Source organism: Centrocercus urophasianus, unplaced genomic scaffold (assembly GCF_019232065.1).
Source record: "Centrocercus urophasianus isolate 14NV4802_14NV808 unplaced genomic scaffold, USGS_Curo_1.0 seq_40, whole genome shotgun sequence".
Taxonomy (NCBI): domain Eukaryota; kingdom Metazoa; phylum Chordata; class Aves; order Galliformes; family Phasianidae; genus Centrocercus; species Centrocercus urophasianus.
Genome location: NW_024884978.1, coordinates 2017089 through 2037629, shown reverse-complemented (window position 1 = coordinate 2037629; position 20541 = coordinate 2017089). Strand labels below are relative to the sequence as shown.

At 43.6% G+C, this 20541-nt stretch overlaps 1 protein-coding gene across 2 annotated transcripts in view; it reads left to right on the top strand.

Annotated features, from left to right (window-relative positions):
- The window catches only part of CEP112 (centrosomal protein 112), a 139114-nt gene extending 125277 nt beyond the window's left edge, over nt 1-13837 (top strand). For both annotated transcript variants that reach the window (XM_042832958.1, XM_042832959.1), the window contains 3 exons: nt 10105-10206; nt 12217-12281; nt 13399-13837. In XM_042832958.1, coding sequence (XP_042688892.1) covers nt 10105-10206; nt 12217-12281; nt 13399-13402 — 171 coding nt within the window. In that variant the 3' untranslated portion in view covers nt 13403-13837. The remainder of the gene's footprint in view (nt 1-10104; nt 10207-12216; nt 12282-13398) is intronic.
- The last annotated feature ends 6704 nt before the right edge of the window (nt 13838-20541 follow it).

Below are 20541 nucleotides of genomic sequence, written 5' to 3'. Positions count from 1 at the left end.
TGTAAACAGTTCCACGTGATTAATGCTGCTAAAATTAATGCAGACACTTCCAGTGAAATCAGAGATGCAGTGTGCTTCAAGCAAAATAGTGTATGTAATTTACAGAGTAGTACTGAAACAAGAAAGCCTACAATCTGCATTTAAACCAGATTGACGTATTCAGGAAAATGCAGAGGCTGTGCATATCTGAATTGGAAAAGGGTTTGCAGATCTCTGGTGCAAATGCAGTTTTGCAGCATTTCAGAACTTTATATGATGATCAGCAATCAGTATCCACCACGTTCAGGTCAGGCTGGATGGGCTCTGAGCACTGATGGAGCTGTGGGTGATGCTGCTCACTGCAGGGATTTGGACCAGATGGCCTTTAGGGGTCCCTTCCAACTCAAACCATTCTAGCAGCTGCTGGGCCAGTTGCATCCCTAACTGAAGTGCTCATGGCACTGGGGGAACTTGTGCAGTCAGGCAGTGGCCTACAAGCACTGCATTTTGGCTTCAGTCTCTTGGAAATGAAGGAAGATGTGTTATTTGGTGCATGGTTGTCTCTCTCACAGAACAACATTGGCCTGAACACATTGATGACAATTTCTCTTATGTATTTCCCACTGTAATGGTGTGCCCAGGCCACCTGTAAGCCTGTTCATCAGGCATTAACAGCAGCTAACAACTTGTCAGCTGACTGGGGAGCTGAAGGATATAAGGCATGAACTCAGAACTCGCTTGCTGCTTTTACAAAACATTGTCTGAACCAGAATTGCATCAAACATCAAAATTTGCATTGGCACTGTCACAAAGGCTACTTTTCCAAGCTTTTACATGTCTATAAATAAGGAGGAGAGAGGGTTAAACAGCTTCTGTTTTTCATTAAAAGGAAAAATCTTGTGTTTTGATTCTATAACAACAACAAACAAATGAATGAGACATGAAAAAACATTTTGTTGCGCTTTTAATTAAAACTAAAAAGCTGTTTCTCGTTACGGCTTGTTGGGTGGTATCAGCTCTCCATGTTTGCCTTCTTTCAGTGCAATGTCCTTAGAACTCAGCAGTGACTGACAGGTCCGCGGGGCTCAGCTCTTCATTCCAGGAACTTTCTGCTGATTGCACAGAGTTAACCTTTGCTATAATTATCCAGAGGGACAGAGTCAGCTTCGTGACATAAACTGTGGTGTAAATAACGTTATGTTTCCAGTGCTTTTATATGTAAGCCCCCAGGAATTCCCACTTGGATTAAACTAAATCATTTATCTTCTCCATGGAGGTTCTCCTGTCTCTGCTAAGCGTGGCCATCCAGGGCAGTGGTGCACATGGTCAGTAACACTGCTGCCTGATTGCAGTCTCAGCATTGTGCATTATCACCTCTCTGCATGTCGCAGTGCTGAATGTCTTTCAAAAATTAGATTTCTGACTTCCCAAGACATACAGAATTGCATTCATGGAGCATGGCAAGCTAGCTGTAAATGGCGTGTAACTCACCCTTCATATAAGCTGTGTGTATGTGGGTTTATGGTGCATTGTGCCATGGCAGTGGAAGCAGACTGAGAAGGTTCCTAAGAAATGCTGGTGCAACCCAACCTTTTCCTTGCAAAGCAATGCTGGAGCTTCTTCTGTCTCAGGAATCTGAAAACCTGGGAACTGATCAAGTGTTGATGACACTCCTGCACTGCACGCTGTTTAGTGTTGGTTGTCTCTGATCTGTGCGTGGATCTAATACAAGACAACATTTCTGACAGGAAACAGTTTGGAATTCTATTCACTGCTCAGTATATAGAGCAGGATTGGGTATGATATTTCTAATTGAAGATAATACAGGGGGAAACGAAGATTTTCATGTTCATGAACAATCAAGGTAACATCATGACAGGTACTCAAACCATAGGAATGCGCCTCCAAACAGTCAAGTCACAATTACAGCCTTAAAGGATAGAGCTTCTCTGAAGACACAAAATCAGTGATGTCCAATTAATGAACATTACTGAGGAATTGAAGGAGAATGCCAATACAGATTTCCAGCTCTTTACTTTCTTTTTTTTTTTTTTCTCAAATAGATTATTAAAAAGGGAGAAAGGAGTTATCTGAATAAAAGTGTTGTTGAAGTATTTGGGGTAGAACAGAGCAGCTTAGTTTGTTAAGTGGATTTCACTTGCATTCCAATGAGAACAGGAGTGTTCATCGTAAAAGAGCTATGATTCAAAAGCATTCAGCAAGTGTTCAGTTTTAATATTTATCATTCTGACTTGCTCATTTTTTTATGACTGCTGGATATTTACCACATTCAGCCTAACTTACTGTTTCCATGCCAACTAAATCTGTTTGTTCTCAGATGAAGGCCGTGATGCATCATTTTGAAATTTCAGCTGCTGTGTAGCACAGGGAACTTCTAACATTTGCCACACCTTATCTTTGATGGCAATTGTGCTATTGTCTGCAGATTTGGGGAGCTGTGAGTAAAGGAACGGTGAGACAGCGATGAGCAAGATATGCCTACATCCAGGGTATGTGTCCCAAATGGTTCTTAGCACAACGAAGGCTGGAAGACCTGAGTAATATCCTTTTTGTTCAGGGCTTTTTGTCCATATTTATTTTCAGGTTTGTTTTAAAGATATCACAGAGTTTTAAAGGCAGTCAGATGAACTCACAGAAATTCCCCTACTTCCATTGTCTGGGTCTGCCTTTACAGTTCCACCGTGGCTGCTTCCACAGCTTTGCCAAAGCTTGATATCTGTTCTAGAAGAGTGGAACATGGAAGCAGTGGAACTTCCTCCCCTCTGGCCTTGGTGAACAGACTGCAAGAAGTCTGCTTCCAAAGCAGCCTCTTCCCCGTCCCAAGGAAACTGATGTATACTTCCTTACACCTTTCATGGAGATAGATGTGCCTATGGCTGCATGGCAGTGTTGACTGAGGCATGATAAAATTAGTGCCGTCATTACTTGGAGCCAGATTCTACCATTTTTATCTTGGCTCATACCTACCATGTGTGCAATTCCACTGATGCACTCTTTAATCAGTAGTGCCCCCAGATTTAAGACTGAGATGGTTATAATAAATCAGAACTTCCGTTTGTTATAGTTAGTGGGTTCTTTCAGCATTTTAACAGCCTATTATGAAAGGAATGCAGAATTAAACAGAATATAGTAAATTATACTGTAAACATGACATTTTAGAGTAGCAGGAGGAGGAAGAAGCTGAGATTCAAGCACAAAAAAGCAGATTTTCAGGTGGGATTTGAAAGGAGCTGGAAATCAATGGAGTTGAAAGTTACCGGAGCTCCATACGGCAGAAACTGCAGGAGAGAAGGATCTCACCATCTGTGAGCCTGTCAGAGGAAAGAGGGGAAGGCAGTGATGATGTTTGTATGGAAGTCAGTGATCAAACATGAGCTTTGGTCATCAGACACAACTGGAAAATACGCGAATGTATACCTACTGCATAGGCCTGCATGAATTTCAAAATGAAGTGGCCAGTTGGAGAAAGGCAGTGAAACAGAAAATAGGGAACAGACAACTGAACGAAGGAAGAGAATTTTTAACAAGCAAGATTAGAAGTATACCTTAGCATGCACGAATTAGAGAGGTTTTAAAAATGTCAGTTTTCTAGCTCTTTGTCTTTGTCATGGTGTTTAATGCAGGGAACACCAAAAGGAGAAGTGGCACTGCATGGAGGAGCCAGCAGGGTGACAGCAATGGTCAGTGAGCTATCCTATTCATTTCTTTCAGGTGAGGTGCCTAGATGGAGCTAAAAAGGACAGAAAATAAGTCTAGTTTTATGCAGATATTTATCACCATCTGCATTTTAAATTATTATTTTCTTTGCAATTGAATCAGCACTGATCCTGTCTTTAAAAGTACATCAGGGATGTAGAGCTGTGGTTACCACCCGTGCTCAAAGTTCATGGACTCTTTCTGACCATAAATCTAGCAGCTTCTTTTCCAGTTGAGATGCTGGTTCCATTCTTGTTCTTGACAGAGGGGAAATGGCGATACTAAAAGTAGCTGCTGATTATTATCTACAAAGATTTGTTTGTTCACACAGACAGTGTGAGAATGCTGAGCTTCATCCTGCCTGCTGCTGAGCTTTGTCAGCCCTTGCTGTCATTGGGGAGCGCTTGGCACCTCTGTGTAGCAGACCCTGAACCTTTGACTTGCTGATCCACCCCAGGGTGGAAGGGATCATGTGGAAGGTAACACATACTGGAATGTATGAGATACATAAATACTTTCCCATGCTGGTGTCAAAGATGCTTACAGCTTTATTTCAGACTTAATTATCTTGATAGCATATTAGAAATTCTCTGCCCTCGACAGAGCCGTAAATGAGTACCATGTGTCTTCAGCCTTGGCCCAGTTTTAATTCCTGGGCTGGTTCAGTTTTCAGTTCTTATGCAGCAAGTCAGCGTTGTCAGCTGGGCTCCCTTTGCCCCATGGAGTGGAGCATCCCCACTGCAAAGGAGCAGTGCTGGCAGGGGCTGAAGCAAACATTGCTCAGGAGCAAGGCTGGCATCTGGATGAGTCATCGGGAAGGAGGGGAAGACGGGTCAAGGATCCTCCAAATCCCAACTGAAACAATAGAGGAGCCCTTAAGAGGGGGTGGCTGAGAGAGCAGAGTGAATTTTCTAGCCACAGCATTCCTGGTTGTTCCATGGTGTTGACAGTGAAAGCTTTTATTCCTCTCCAGCTCGCGTAATCCCAAGAATGCTATTCTTGCCATAATGCAGCCCACTGGATTTTTTTAAAGTTTTGCCTGACTTCCCTTCCTCTGCAGTTATGAATCATATGGACTTGTATTGCTTAACTACAAACAGAGCATTTTCCAGGTGGGAGATCTTGGGTAAGAAAAGAAAGATATTGAAATACAAACCAGCAAAGTGCAAGGCCTCTTGGGTGCAGGTTGGAAGGAGCTGACTGAGCTGCTCACAGGAGGTCCCTGCAGCTCAGCAACACATCAAGGCAAACCTATTTTGGATGCTCCAATGGTTTACCAGCTAAAAACAAATAAAGTGGACAGCTGTGCCACTAATTTATGCTTTTTGGGGGCTGTTCAGAGCAGAGTAGGTTCTCCAACACTATTTTTGTTCAGTGGAGAGCAGTGTTGTGTACCCTTGGCAAAATAACTGGCTCTGCTGATCACGCTCAGTTACCATTCGCAGCCGTGCTGTGTTTGTGCAATTTATAGCATTCATTACTTTCCTTAAGAACTTGAGAACATTTGTATCAAATTGCAAAATACTTCTTTAAACCTGTAAGAACTGTATTTCGACAGACATTTCTCAGTTCACATGCCTGAAGTAAGAGAGGTCATAGACAGAAAAGCAGCGGATTTTCTTATTTGGCTGCTTTGTGAAAGGATGAATGGTGAGGCCTTGTTCTTTATTGAACAACAAAATGATACATAATTTGATTATTCACCAGAAAAAAGTGTTTGAAAAGGTTTCCAGTTGTAATTATTCTTTTACAAGAGAACCATGAGAGATCTGAACCTTCAGGAAGCTGCAGGTTTTGGTGGATTTGGTTCCTTGGCCATAGAGCTGGGCCAGCACCCCCCATGCAGCTGATGGAGGAAGGTGCCCATGTAGGCTCTCAGCACTTCTGTGGGATTAGAGCTTTATTAACTGAGGGTTTGGGAGTGCTGAGAAGCAGAGGAGTCACTGCAATTAGGGAGAAGAGAACCAAGCTGCGATTAATTGTTACTTTGATATTCTCTGGGTTGTTTGTCTTTTTGTGTGTTTTTTAATTGGGATGGCATCGTAGTAATTTGTCCTTCTCTTGGCCTCTTCAGACTGCTTTCAGAAAATTACTTCAGCCATCTTCACGTCACCTGAATGAAGCTGACCTACGCAGTATTATTATTATCCTCATTTAGAAGGCTGAGACTTCAGTCTGAGATGAAATGGTTTGCCTAAGGCTGAAGGAGTTATTTTTACCTTGCTGGTACCCTAACCTGTCTTCAGATTTATTACAACACATCTTTCATGTCTTCTCACAGAGATTTGTACTGTTGAACAGATGCATAAACTTTTTAAAGAGACTTCTCTTTTAAACAGCATTATGACAGCTTTTTCAGCCACGCTGTTTGAATAACGCAGGGAAAGGACTGGAGAGAGGCAGGAAATAACTTATCTCATCTTACTGCCCTGAAATGCAGAGAAAATTTGATAATAATTGCATGATCCTAATTATGCCTTTTGGTCACTATCGTAGTATTTCCTGGCACGTGGAATTATTGTCCTTCACAAATGTTACAAACAGGCAGAAATTGAGATAGTAAAAACCCACAAAACCTGAGTTAAGTGAACCGCCTTTCGATTCTTACCTGACGTACACTAAATGTTGACTTCATGCCCTTCAAGACAAGATAGTCTTTTTAAGGAACTTGAACAACTCATCTCTGGTCCCCTCATTTGCTTTGGCAATGCGTACTTCACTGTTTCATTAGCATTTTCCTTATGCTCCTCTGGTTTGAATCAAGTAATTACAATTGGGAGATCTGGAGAAGATTGCAGTGTTTTTGTTTTTTCAATGGTTTGAGAAGGGGATGTTGCACTATCTAGAGCCCCAGGGCCACTGGAAGGCAAACCCAGCATTGTAGACCTCTTGAAAAAGGGAGAGCTGGCTCTGAGCAACCTGCCTAAGATACCGGGGCGATGTGGCTGTATAGCAAAGCATAGCAGAGAAGCAGAATAGCCTCTGCTTTACAGGCTGTTGTGAGTACATGGGCAGAAGTACATCTGATCATCCTGAAGCTGCTGCATTTCTCCTGGTTGTGCATAGGATATTGCTTTTTGAAGGAGAAGAGTGGCTACAGTGTGACCAGGTCATAATTGTGTGAATATTTGCCTCATCTTGATTCTAACTTACTGTGACTGACCATAGCTTACCTCTTTCTGGCAACTTCTGCTTTCGGTTCTTTCTCCTGACACCAGAGATGATTGATGATAAAACCTTAAAACCTCATATCCTAGCCACCAACCTGAATAAACAAAGAGCAGCGTGGCAGCTTCATATTAAAAGCTATAAAACCTTCCTGGGGGTTCGTGGATTAAAGCAGCTCACCAAAATGAACCTCCAGCTTTCTCAGGACTGAATGACAACGAACCCAACAGTAACTGAAATAGAGCTGTCCTCATCCAGCAGATAAGGCCCTCCTGAGGGCTGAAGAATTGCAATTTTAAACATCTCTCACGAGTGCGAGAGGAGACAAAGTGCTCGAGGATCCTAGGGCTGCATCTTGAAGCTATAAAAGAACAAGAAAGCCTTTAAGGCACACGCATGCACACACAAAATCCCTGCAAACATCAGTTTCCTTGGGTCAGAAATCAATGTTAAAAAATAAAAACCTCCCCTCATTAAGATTAGCATATATTAGCCCACTGTGTGTCATTTTTCAGTTGTAAGAACTGATTCGGATTTTTGCCATGCACTATTTTAATCTCTTGGGTCAATAAACCTTGATAGTAACTTCAGCCGAAAATCTCAGCATGTTCTTTATCATAATGTGACAGGAAACAGCTGGGATCTTATTTTCATCTCATTGTGATGCAATTATGAGTGAGCACAGTTGAAAGCAACAGATTTTGACTTAAGAAACAAACAAAATGCAGTTGTATCCCAAAGAAGAGTTTTACTGCAAGAAAAATGTTCATCTTCTCTCTGAAATAGAGTAAGAGATCAACTCCTTCTGCAATCATAGCAGAAGGCAATCCTTCTGCTACCAGGGCTTGTTTCTCATTTTGTCTTTCAGGAGACCCAGACTACACAGCTGTACTTTAAAGCACCATACGTGTTCCTTCCTGACTTTCCAAGAAACACCTTCATCAAAGGGGAGCAATCCCCTGGGTGCTTTGCAGAGTCAATGGCAAATGTTAAAGAGCATTGTGAAAGCACGTCTTTAGAGGACACTTGCAGATTAAACTATGAAAAACAGCGACCTGGTTGCAAGTTGCACAATTAGATCATTATTATTTCACTCACAGAGCTGTATTCAGCTTTTTGTTGCATCTATTTAGAATGAAATTGCCTTGACTTTCCTCTTGGAAGAATTACAATGAGGGACTCCTGCATGCTTGCACCTAAGGAAGCTGCTGGGAGCCCAGGCTCAGCTCCTCACATCCTCAGTGCTCTCCATGGAGCTGTGATGTGAGTTGACTGCATCGAGGTCCCCACCCAAATGAGCAGTTGGCTCAGAAAATGTTTATGCTGGCAAGGCACCTATCCATAACTTTGTAAGCCTCTGCAGAATGACTAGCACAAGTTTATCAGAGTAACTTTAAGAAACATAAATTTTGATCACTGGTTTATAAACAAGCAGAGTTCAGACAAGGTTTCCTGTCTTACAGATCTTTTTCCTGTTATTTCTTTATATTTGCATAGTGGCATCACTTGCAGTTCACAAGGAAAGCCTCTAATTGCCTATTTGCATAGAGATTTGGAGATTTCTGCATGTCAGAATGACTCATAAGGCAAATTTTCCCGAAGTTTCATCAGATTGTTTTATTCCTTTTGTATCGATAATTGCACTATGCATAATGCATAGTTTGGCATGCTCTGAGTTGTGCACAGGGTGGTAATTGGCACATCATTCCTTGACCTTGGTTCGGTCCCCACCTGTGCAAGCACGTGGGACGGAGCTGGGAGGCTGAGGCTTTGACTTGTGCTTCCAATGCAAGCTAAGAAAATGTTGCTAAAATAGAATCAGCGCAAAATGGTGTTGCTGTGTAAATGCATCAGATAAGAAAGAATCGATTTGAAAGTTTAAAAATATTTCCTAAATTAATCTGCTATAGAGCCCCCTTTTATCCTTTATTCACATATTCGGCTGCTAATCCAGAAAAAAACACCTAAGTACTTGCTTAATTTGAATTAAGCAGTTAATCCTATTGGAACTTCAGTATAGATGTGAGGCCCTGATTCAGCAAAGTAGTAAAATGTGCAGCAGTTCTGGGAGACTTGGTGGGCAAAGCCAGGAAAGACTCCCAGGACTCGTTTGTCAGGATTCAGCAAATCCAGGTACACTGGGAGTTGCAAAGCACAGCCCTTCCAGTTGGTCTGTCCTCATGTAACAGCACTTCATGCTGTACTCCACATCTGTTGGGTAAGGTTATGGACTAGGATGTTCTTCTTTAGGAATGATTTTTATGTGAATTTCTGGTCTCACGACGTGTCTGAGTTGCTGGAAGCTACTGGATGACATCTCATATCTGCACAGAAAAGCAAGCTAACATTTCTGCCTGTTGTTTCCTTGCAAATTTCTAATGTGTTTAAAAACCATCTGGATGTGGTGCTCAGGGACATGATTTAACAGTGGGCTGTTAGGGTACCATGGTTAGGTTGAGGTGGCACTTTATCTTGAAGGTCGTTTCCAACCTGAGTGGTTCTATGATTCTTGACAGTTCACTTCTGAACACAGTAATGTTGGCACTATGGGGAGAAAGTTAATTGTACAAATGATGATATTACTACTTTACATGAAACGGGCCAAGTTTTCTTGTCAGGTGGCCTTATCCAGTTACTTGCAACAAGTTAAAAAAACCACTAGAGAAACTATTTTAACTCTGTTGATGAAGAGTAATTGAGGCATGAACTGTGAAAAGGGGCAAAGAACAATTTGTGGATTTTGTCTATAATAACTTTAAAGCTAGTTTTGAAATACTTACAGTGGTATTAGCAGGCCATTCAGCCATATGCCTGTATCCCTGTTGAGACAGAGTTAGGAAAGTAGTATTATAACTTCTTCTGACCATAGCCCAACAATTCACAGAATCACAGAATCACAAGGTTGGAAACGACCTGCAAGATCATCCAGTCCAACCACCCTCCCATTCCTATCAGTGCCACAAGCTACTAAACCATCTCTCGTAGCTCCTCATCCAGGCATTGTATTACTGTTGTTTCCTTTCCATAACAATTTCCTTTTCATGTTTTCTTTTCCCTTTCTTCCTCTTTTAACACATCTTTGGTTCTTTACAGGTCTTTGCTGATCTTTCTTCTTACCTTTCCATTGATACAGTAATTCTGAGTTTACTTGGACTGCAAAATGGACAGAAGAAGCAAAAATAAAGTTACTTTCTAACCTTCAGAGTAGCCCTATTTATATATTTTTCTTTTCCTGTGCAGGTGACCCATATACGACAAGAATATGAAACTAAACTCAAAACTCTAATGCCAGCATCTTTGAGGCAGGAACTTGAAGACACCATTGTATCTTTAAAATCTCAGGTAAATTTTTATTATTTATTTTCAGTTTTGGGGGCTGGGTAAAAACAGTCTTGCCTAGGCAAGAAATTAGGCCATCTACAATTTGGCTAACATACTGAGTAAGTTTCAAAACCAGGTTATGGCAGTGCTCCCAGGCTCCTCAGTCATGTCCCCCACTTTCTTCACCTTGAGAGCTTTTGTATTGTATCTTCAGATGCCATCTTCACTTCTGTAATGCTTTGTCTTAAATCCTGCAAAACACTAGCTCATCTACAGCAATACAAAATCAATTTTTTTTATGTGAAATAGACACAAACCTGGCTAATAGAAATATCAGAATGTCATTGTAAATAGGGAACTACTAATACTTCTAGTATTGAGTTCCCAAACAGGTCATTTGGTGCTGTTCTATTGAGTGTATGAGGAGCTGGACGAAAGTTCTTCATACATTATTGTCATTGCCTGAACTCACAGACAGAAAGGTCTGAGGAAGGATAAATAATAATAAAGAGGAGTGATCATAGATGTGGGATAATGGCAATCCAAATAAAACAGTCAGTGTTGGCAGATGGCCCCATGCAGAGCTCTGGGATCTGTCCTGGCGACAAGAAGGGAAGAAACGAAGAAGTGCCAGGAGGAGCGACGGCCCTGAGGACACAGCCTGCAAGTGCAGGCTTGACACAGCATTTTTCAAGCTGGTAGAGATCTACAAGCTCTCCGTTTCTCTTCCTTATGCACTCCCTCTATGGAGATGCCTGGTCATTAAATGTATTTGCTTTACTGATCTTACTTTTCCTTCCTCCCTTCCTTCTTTCCTTCTTATTTCTTTTTTTCTTTTCTGTACATGTAGAAGGGTATTTATGTTGCATTTTTTCCAAGCATGAGATGTTTCCCATGGCAAAATTTGCCTTTAACAGAAGTAGGAAATGTTCACAGGGGAAAGTTTCAAATTCCTGTGTGTTGCTAACGACACAACTTTAATACTGTGGTTATAGACACTCTGCTTATATGTCAAAGGATTCCTGATGGAAGCGATGCTCTTTCTCACTGAAATATTTATGGGAAATAAAGAGTTAAGGATTAACTGGGGAGATCAATTTCCACTTGATAGTAAAAAGCTGTTTTTAAAGCGTTGCTGACCATTAGCACTGTCTGGTAGGAAGCATTGCACTGCAGCGAATGTAAGAACACTGCATCTTGTAACGAGTTCAAAAAAAGAGAAGTAAAATCTGATATCCACCTGCGGGGCTTTTGTGAGCACCAGTGCATTTCAGAAGAGTAAAAGTAACTGCACACACTGCAAACTGGGTGTCACCAGAAACACAGAGCTGCTGGCTGCATTGCCATTGGTACACTGCAGCCACAGACCACTCGGTAAGCAGGGCTCCTTCCTGAAGCACAGGTGTGCTGGTCTTTGAAAATTGTTGGAATTCCTGTTTCAAAACATCAGACAAGAAGGGCAGCAGAATCTCTGCACCTGTCAGGATTATTTATTGTTGGAGGGGGATGAAGAGGACAGGCTTGGTATAAGCACCAAGCAGCGATAAAAATAAACAGAAGGAAAATACTGTGTGCTCGGGCAACATTTTCAATAAATATCACTGAAAATAATGATCTGCTTTTGGTGAGTTCTCCAAAAGCTGCCACTGTGTTGATAAACATTAATTTTCATACCCTTCAAGAGCAGGTGAGTATCACAAGAACAGAAGTGTGGGGATCAGAACTCAGGTTTTGTACCTGCACTGAGGGTACAGCTGCAGCTCCCAACCCCTTGATAACCCATATGCTGCCACAAGCTGAATGTAAAAGCTGTTTTGACTCTATTCTTAAAGTGGGTAGCGTGCAGCAAGTGGTGTGCTGGGGATATCCTGACAATCTGCTATGGAGCATTATCATTACTTCTAATATGCAGCTAAAGCATTACTGCATTTTATTTAGGCAGAATAGACAAGAAAAACACCTTTGTGAAATGAGTGTAAACTTATTTATTAGAATTTTGTACAGCATTTTCACCTGGCATGTATTTTGCAGGTAAATATTCTGCAGAAAAGAGCCTCCGTCCAGCAGGAAGAGCTGAACGCCTACCCCACCAGGAGGTATGGGCCTTTCTGTCATCGATTTATACCATTTCACACCTGTGGATCTCAATTATTGAAGTTTTACAGCTTAATTAAAACACTCAAATATGGTTGCAGTTTTAAAAGATCCTTATTTTCAGTAAACAAGGGCCTGAGAATTTTCCCAGTGCTTAGTCAGTACTATTAGAGCAAGATGAGAGCGCACGCAGGTGCACTGCAAGTCTGGGCTTTGCCTCCATGTTCATGATGAGACAGAGTCTCAGTGCACAGCTGCAGCTCTGCGGTGATGCCACCTCCTTTTAAGATAGAAAACAGTGATGCAATGAATAATATTACAGATCGCATCTTCAAAGTACCGGATCTTCATGAGCCTGGGCTTTTCTCAAACGTTTACACCCTCCAATATAAATTATGGCAAGTGCTGCAGCAATAAAAAGACTTGCCGTGCCTTTAGAGTAAGTGATTCACATGGATAGGTGAGTAAAAGGAAACTTCCTAGTAAAGTCTTTTTATATTTATAGGCTTTGATGATATTTCGTATCTCACATGAGGAATTCTGCAAATAAAAGTGTATGCTTGTAAAAACAGTGTAAAAATCTGTGAGATATTTAAACGTTTGTAAAAATGTTAGCAGCACGGAAGTTGTCTGAAAATGCTATTTTTTTTTTTCTTAACAAGAGTTTGCTGAAAGCTGAAAATGTCATTAATTTTTGGTAGCCTGTCCAGTGTAGGCAACTTTGTCAGGTAAATACAAAGCTGTGAGGTAGTCTGCAGGCTCTCTGCAGTAAGAGCAGAAGCACTGCAAGCAGATGCATCTTATCTCAAACTTTTCTGAATTGGTGTTTCCTAATCACAGTTAGGAAAACAACTAGTTGAAAAGATGAAGTTTTCCTCCTGATCAGACTTTTTTCCCAACTCTGTGTTCCAACTGAATTTTGCTTTACCTGACCTGTGCTCACTGAACTCGTGCTTTTTTGGCTGACACTGATCAGTGTCAGTGAAGGACAACTTCAGTCTGTCTATGCCCATGGCTGCAGCTGTGGTCATGGCTGCTGCCACAGGGCCCCACTGCAGACTGTTGCATTTTGTGGTAAGATTACTAAGACATAACTAACGAGAGTGTCTTAATTTTCAGGTAGCTGCTGGAGCTGTTGGATTTCTTTGATCGCCAAATGGACTGCTTTCAATAGGTTTGAAGATTTGGCTCTTGTAAATTAAAATGCAAAGATCAGTGGCTGTTTTATTAGCACACAAAGTGCAATGAAATTCATGAAAACATATCCATTGCTCATGGCAGAATTTTTTTTTCAGTTGTACCTTGCTTCCTTCCATTATTTTTTTATCATCATCTCATCACAGACTTACACTTCCAATATACTGTGTTGATTCTACTTGCTTTCCAAGAGGAAGTTTCCTCTACTAACATTTTGTTACTACTTCCTCGTGCCATTCTTTTCACTCTTATACATGAAGAAAATCCCATTTTCTATTATTAATGTCCAAGATTTTTTAACAAATTTGACATCGTTTTGCGTCCATGTGTTTACATAAGATTAAAATATTATTTTGCACTATTTTGTTTTGCCATTATTGTCCTGCTTGGGCATTTCACTCACCTAAATAGCCACAGTGCATAATAGGGTTTTGTACGACTTTTTTAACTGGGGAAAATATATTTTCTGCTGTTTTGCAACAAAGAAATGTGCATGGCCTGAGTGCTTACGAGGGGGCAGAAATTCCTCTCCCTGATGTCCAGCTGCAGCATTGGCCGCCACATGCTGATCTGCACGGCCTGCAGCAGGAGGCAGCCATCCCACCAGGCCCTGGCTGCCCTTCAGCCCCAGATCCATGAGCACTGATCCCCTCCAGCCCCAGATCCATGAGGAGAGGCCGTCCCCTGCTCAGAGCTCCCAGCGGGACGCGTGCCCAGCTCTGCCCAGTGCCTCACTGCATGTCAGCCTGCCTTGGGTCTGGGCATGTTTTCACCTTCCTTGAATCAGCAAGTGATCCTTCTAATTATAGATAAGAGGTTGTTGTGGCTCTGATAAGCAAGGAAGCTGCAGCAGGTGCCACCAAGCCTCGCCTGGGGCAACGGTGAGTTTCAGGAGAAGGAATTTGTCAGGATGCATAGGGTGAATTGTGGGCAGTAAAATGCCATGTGTTTGCTCAGGGAGGTGCGGGGCGGCCGTGCTTTGGCTCCACAGGGGGAGCGCTGTGCTTTTACCACTCGGGTGCTGCTTTGTGCCAACACAGATATGTCCCTTGTCGTGCATGGGGTGCTGTGGGTTTGTCTGGTGTTGTGCTGGTGTCTGTGCATGATAACTGGGGCTGTGTGGCTTTTGGAAGCGGGGCAGATCCTCAAGGTGATGAAGAGCCTCTCCTGAATGCCCTTCCCTACGCAGCTAGCTGAATTCAGGCCTGGATTTCCTTCTTTTTGGTAGAACTGGATGTTGATGATCAAAAAGCCATTTCAGAAAAGTAGATCTCGGTCAATCTGGGAGCTCTGTGAAACTCTCCTAAACCACGTACAGCATGAGGGGTATTATGAAGGTGCTTATAAACCCGATAAGAACTAAATTCAGTGTTGGTTGGGGCTCGTTTGCAGTTGATAATAGTTCTGTGATCACTTTGTAACAGTTAAGGTTGAAGTCTAGAAACGTTCTGCCCTCCAGAGCTTGTTCTTTGCCTCTTTTCCCCTGCAGGGCAAGGAGCTGCCAGCGGTCCTGGCAGAGCTGGCTGGCATATGGTCAGAGCTTCATTTGCATGGGTTGACGATGATGATGTTTATTTGTTATTATTACACTGAATGTTGCTGCATGAGAGAGGACAGTTCCACTCTATGTTAAAGCACAAGAAAAGCGCAGGAGAGCATTTTCCACCAGCATCAAGGGTTCCCCTTATCAAGGTGAAACTTCACTTGGGTGCCGCTCACAGTTCTTGCGTTACGTGTAACAGATACGCTCAGTGCTGGGGCGGTCGGAGGAAAAGGGATACAGCCCCCCTCCTTCTCTCAGCCCTCTGCTTTCTGCTGCAACAGGGCTTTAATTGTTGTGCTGGCAGGGCAGCACAGCAGATACTCCTGTGACTTGCCCAAATCTCTGCAATCTGTGGTTTCAGAGTAGTGATTTTGCTCTGCAGAAAGAGATTTTATTGTGAAGAAAATAATTGTGATCACTATAGTATGTTAAAGTGATTTATTGGATGTTCTGGAAAACATGCACAGCTTTGGTTCTAGCGATGAGCAGTTTTGACAGCATGTAGATGCCACTGGACTTTTATTTAATTTTAATTATCTTAATGCACTGCCAGTCCTTCCCAAATCACAACATGTACTGGAGGCACCGCACACTACTGAATTATACTTGGTTTCATTCCGAGGGTACAAAGGAAAAGCAAGATGTCAGATATTGTATGAAAAAGTTTCAGAACACAAGGTCATTTTAGCTGAGTCTTTTTTTCCAAGGGACTATCTTTTCTAAGCTTTGATATTTTGTTCAGAAAGGTCATTTCTTTTAAGCCTTTGTCATTAAAGAGGACTTGTTCTCTAAAGTGCACTATCAAAGTGCACAGAAATTGTGAGTTACTGAAACTAAAATGCATGATCAATTTTAAGTCAGCCAACCAAAGTCCGCCTAAAATTAGATGTGCTCTTATACCAGTGGCTTCTTTGATAAAGCCAGGGGAAGATATGCAGTTGGTGAATTCAAACCAAGAAAAGAAGATAATTAAATAATACTTCTCCCCTTTGAAATTACTGTTGTGAAAAAAGCACTGAAAAAAGTGAACAAGGGTCTGATCCTGCAAAAAATTGTCTTTTGTGAGAGAGTCTGCGTGTTGCATTTTGTAATGTTTTACGTAGCAATTATGCAGCTCTGATGTCATCTGAAATCTGCAATAGCATAAACAAATTGAGCCCCTTATCAATTACTTACTGTTTGCTGCCATTAGATGACCTCTCCTTCATTGACAGATCAACATGGGAGCAGAGCAGAGTGAATACGTGGCATCATGCACATGCTGTGCAGGCCAGGGGCAGGCTGGCTCACACAGCACTGGAGATGTGACTGCTTGGTTTGGGGAGAAGGTCTGAAATTGCCTGCAGATTCACCACTCCTCTTCCAGAGCAAGTATTTTTAGAAAGGGATTCCTCAGAAATGGCTCTTTCCCTTTAAATTCAGAGCCTACATAATCTCAGTGAATTTTTGTACAGTCAGGCTCTCATCCTGCATCTAAGAGTGTTGGAAAACCAGACCTAAGAAGGCTAATGACTCCATATGGATTTCATGAAAGCCAGAGCCTGAGTGTTTGTAAGGCTGTGTTTAATTGTGCTCAGGAATGATGTTACGTCTTCTGAGACTTATCGACACTTGCTTGTCATCTTGTTTGTTCATCATTGCTGGATGAGGTCATTGGCTGACTAATTTCGATATAGATCTGAATCCATAATGAAAACTCTGAACAAAAAACTCTGATTTTAATCAACCGTTCCTCCCCACTCCCTTACTCTCCCTGGGCTGGAAGGCCTGAGATGTCACTTGTTGCTTGTCCCTGAGAGGTGTGAGGTTTGTGTTTGTTGCACTCGGCTGGGCAAAGCCTCAGAAGCACTAACTTAACTGCATTTGGAGTTGCTTTCAGAGCACAAAGGTTGCATCCAATGCTCTGGTTAGCATTCCTCTTGGCCCCGCCAGCAGCATAGGACACCCCAGCCCATGAAGCCCGTTCTCCTTTCCCAGCTGCACCCCAACAACTCCTCTGCGAAAGCACCCAGCCCAAGGCTGGTGCTGCTCAAAGAGCTCAGCACCTTGCAGGGTACTTCATCAGAACAGCCAAGCAGAGATTTGCAGGCAAAGGGAGGCTTCCTTTATTGCTTTTCCCCATTTGCTTTTTCCAAGTGAAATCCAGAGCTCAACTCACAGAGCAGAAAAAGATGCATGGGTAAAAAGGAGAGAGGAAACCGGAGTTGCATTTCTTCATTTCTCTGTTTCATGTGGATTTTTCACCTATTTGTGCAAGATTTGTGTAAGGGCCCTGGAGCTGGGCAACATGGGGCTCAGCATGGGAACACTGCCACAGCTCTGGGAACACTGGTGTACAGCATAAAGCTCCTCAGGCATTCGGATACCTGAAGCACATTGTTCCCATGAATTCCAGGCTAGCACTGAAATTTAAGCACCTCTCAGAAGTCTGTAGCTACTTCAGCACACCGCTTTCTTTAGGGTGCTCTGAGCACCAGAAAGGACACGTCTCCTGGAGCCACACCGTGTTTGCTGGGTTTTCAGAACCTGCTGGGCAGATGACTCAGCTGCTGGGCACCCAGGCCTTGTTGAGGGCACAGATCTGGAGCAGACAAACACTCAGACTCCATTTACTGTTAATTACTGCTCCTAATGGAGTTGTCTATTACGGCTGAAACTGTTGGTGACCTGTGCTGAGGAGATCCTTTCTTGTTGTTTTTTCTCCTTTCACAGGACAGCATGGGCACTACAACGAGAGGTAGAAAAACTGCTACAAGTCCTAAAATTAGATTGTTTCAATTTATCCACACTCCATATATATTTCAAATATAGGTGGAAATAACACAAAATCTAACACTTTGCAATGGAAATAATTGGAGAAACATCTTCCATTTTATTAGACATTAGGTCAGCAAAGGCAATTTGCTCAGACAGAGCAAAATCACTCTCCAGATCCTATAATTCCCCATAAAGCAGGAAGGAAGAAAACCTGCCACCCACTAGCAGACCTGCAGCTAATGGCTTAATGGGACACTGAAGTTGCCAAAATATGACATGAAAAGCCCCACCCAGGTAAAGAGGTGATAAAACCATCAACAAAGGGAATTCAGCCCTGGCTCCAAAAGAAGTACTGATCCTCCCCAGGTCCTGCCTGCCTGCTTTAGGGCTGTTTATCTTAGGGCTGGTGCCAGGGATCACCACCATGGAGCCGTGAGGGCTGCAGGGCAGCAATAGAGCCTGGCTCAGCTGCCTGTGTTCACCTGACACCTCCCCACGTTATCCCCAGATTTCAACCTTTCTTCGCTGATTGCATTGCAGCACCTGGAGCAACTGAACAAATCGGCCCTTTTGTTTTTCTGAGCGACCCGGGGTGTTAGGAGTGATCAATTTACAGGGAGAAGGAACGCAGGGATGTTTTTTCACACAGCCATCCCATAGATAAAGCGATGGGGACGCTGCATCTGAGCGGGTTTTGGAGACAGGCAGACCACGAGCGGGGCTGCAGGAGCACCAATGCCTCACGCCTGTCAGAGCGGCTCCTGGGCACTTCAGATCTCCCTTTTCTCCCCTGCCTTTGCGAGAGCCATCCAGCTTTGTCACAGTTATTTGCTGTCCTCCTGCTTAAAACTTTCCTGCCTTTACGAGGCAAACTGGGCCTAATCCAAACGCTTTAAACTCCAAGAGAAACTTCCAGGAGACTGCGGCTGGCTCCAGGCCAAGGCCTGAGCTCAGTCTGGAGGACCACCAATGCTCTGACATCCCCTAAGGGCTGCAGCAATGGGGCTGCTGCTGCTCTGCTGGGGCAGTCCAGGGCTCAGCAGCACTGAGCTGGCGTGGGTTTGGATCTGACTGGAGCTAGGCAGGTTTTGTGTCCTGATGGCAGTCCCAGCAGGTTCCCCATTGCTCTCCCAGCTTCTCCTCCCTTGGCACATCAGGGGTGGCCACGTCCTTCATCTGGAGGCAGACCCAGGAGCGTTGTACCTGTTCTGCTGCTCTGGGTATGGTTGGAAGGAAGCACACCCGTTTGGGGCTGCATCTAAACCGGTGCAAAATCAAGCAATTGCAATCTCCCCAAAGTTTCTGTTTGAGTTGAAAAGATCTGGACGAGGTCTGACTTCCTTGCTGTAAAAGCAGAAGTTGAAACGAGAGGACAGCAAGCACACAGACCCTTCCTGCAGCAGGGGGCACGCAGAGCAGCTGCCTGGCAGCATCCCCTGCCAGCCCTGTTCCCACAATCTGAGGCTTGCTCCCATTGCAGGTGCTGGGATCCTTTTTTCAGACCTCTGGCACAGTTCTTCCTGCCAGCTCTCTGGGTGCCATAAACTGCCTCCACAGGGCAGTTATGCTACAGTTTGAAATATAAATACTGGGTGTAGTAAAAGAATAACCTGGCACCTGCAGACCAACTCTGATTACAACAACGAGGCCCAGCTGCTGCCTCACACCCTGTCCCAACAGCAGCAGGGCCCAAAAAATCCCTGTTCTTGTCTGAAAAATCCTTCCATGCCCTAAAAGCTGCCCTCTGCATCTGTTGCTGTTGAAGCACAGGAGAAAGGCTCGTGCTGATGTCTGACCTGTGGAGGACAGCTGAGGTGTGAGCCCTCAGGAACATCATGGAGCTTCGTGCAGGTAGAAGGTGAGCGCGTTTGGGGTTAGTGCTACAGCATACGTAGTGCTTTGTGACAGGTTGGCTGGAATCAATCATGATAATTCTAGTTTTTTTCAACCTGGTGGAGAACAATTCAGTAAAATGCATCTCTTGCTAACACAGACTCAGGCACAGTCTGGCTATGGGAGAACAGAGGGAATAGAGGAGAGTGGCTGCTCCAGAGTTGGGTGGAGGCTATGATCATCAGGCCCTGCAGGGTCCCTGGCTGCCAGGCTGCAGTTCTTCTCTGCATCCAAACCAGAACAGCCACAGGTGCTATGAGGGCTTTCTGATTGAAGCTCTTCACAATGTAATGTTCTCAAAAAAACAAAAACAAACAAACAAACAAAAAAAAAAACCAACTGTCCTCAGTAATTAACCGCAGGCAATTATGGATGGCTTTATTTGTATCATGACCTGCCATCTGGGCTGGATTTGTCATAAGATGAGAGAAGAGATTGGGGTTGGAGTGGATCTGGATCCTCCTTTGGGTTCAGGCTGTGTGCAAGTGCTGTGCGGGCAGGGTTTGGGATCTGAGCTGAGCATCCTGCAGGGGATGGAAGGCTCTCGCCCTTGTGTCCCAGTGCCGTTCCCATGTACACCTGCAGCGCTCAGTGTCTGCAGGTTTTCCTCCCCAGGCAGAGAGGTATCAAGGTTTGCAAGGAGCAGCTACAGCAGTGCAGTGACACAGCAACTGCTAGCCAAGGCAACAGCTAATGTGCGTTCAGCATTCTGCTTCCTTGCTGCTCTACGGCACAGATGAAAGCTGGGCTGGCAGCCACATCCCACGATGCAAATTGTGCTGCACAGCCCCACAGAGCGATGCTGTGCTCACCGTGGCTGCGTGAGATGCCGCTGCCAAAGCGTGCGCTGCTCCGTGTGCAGCTTGACAGAA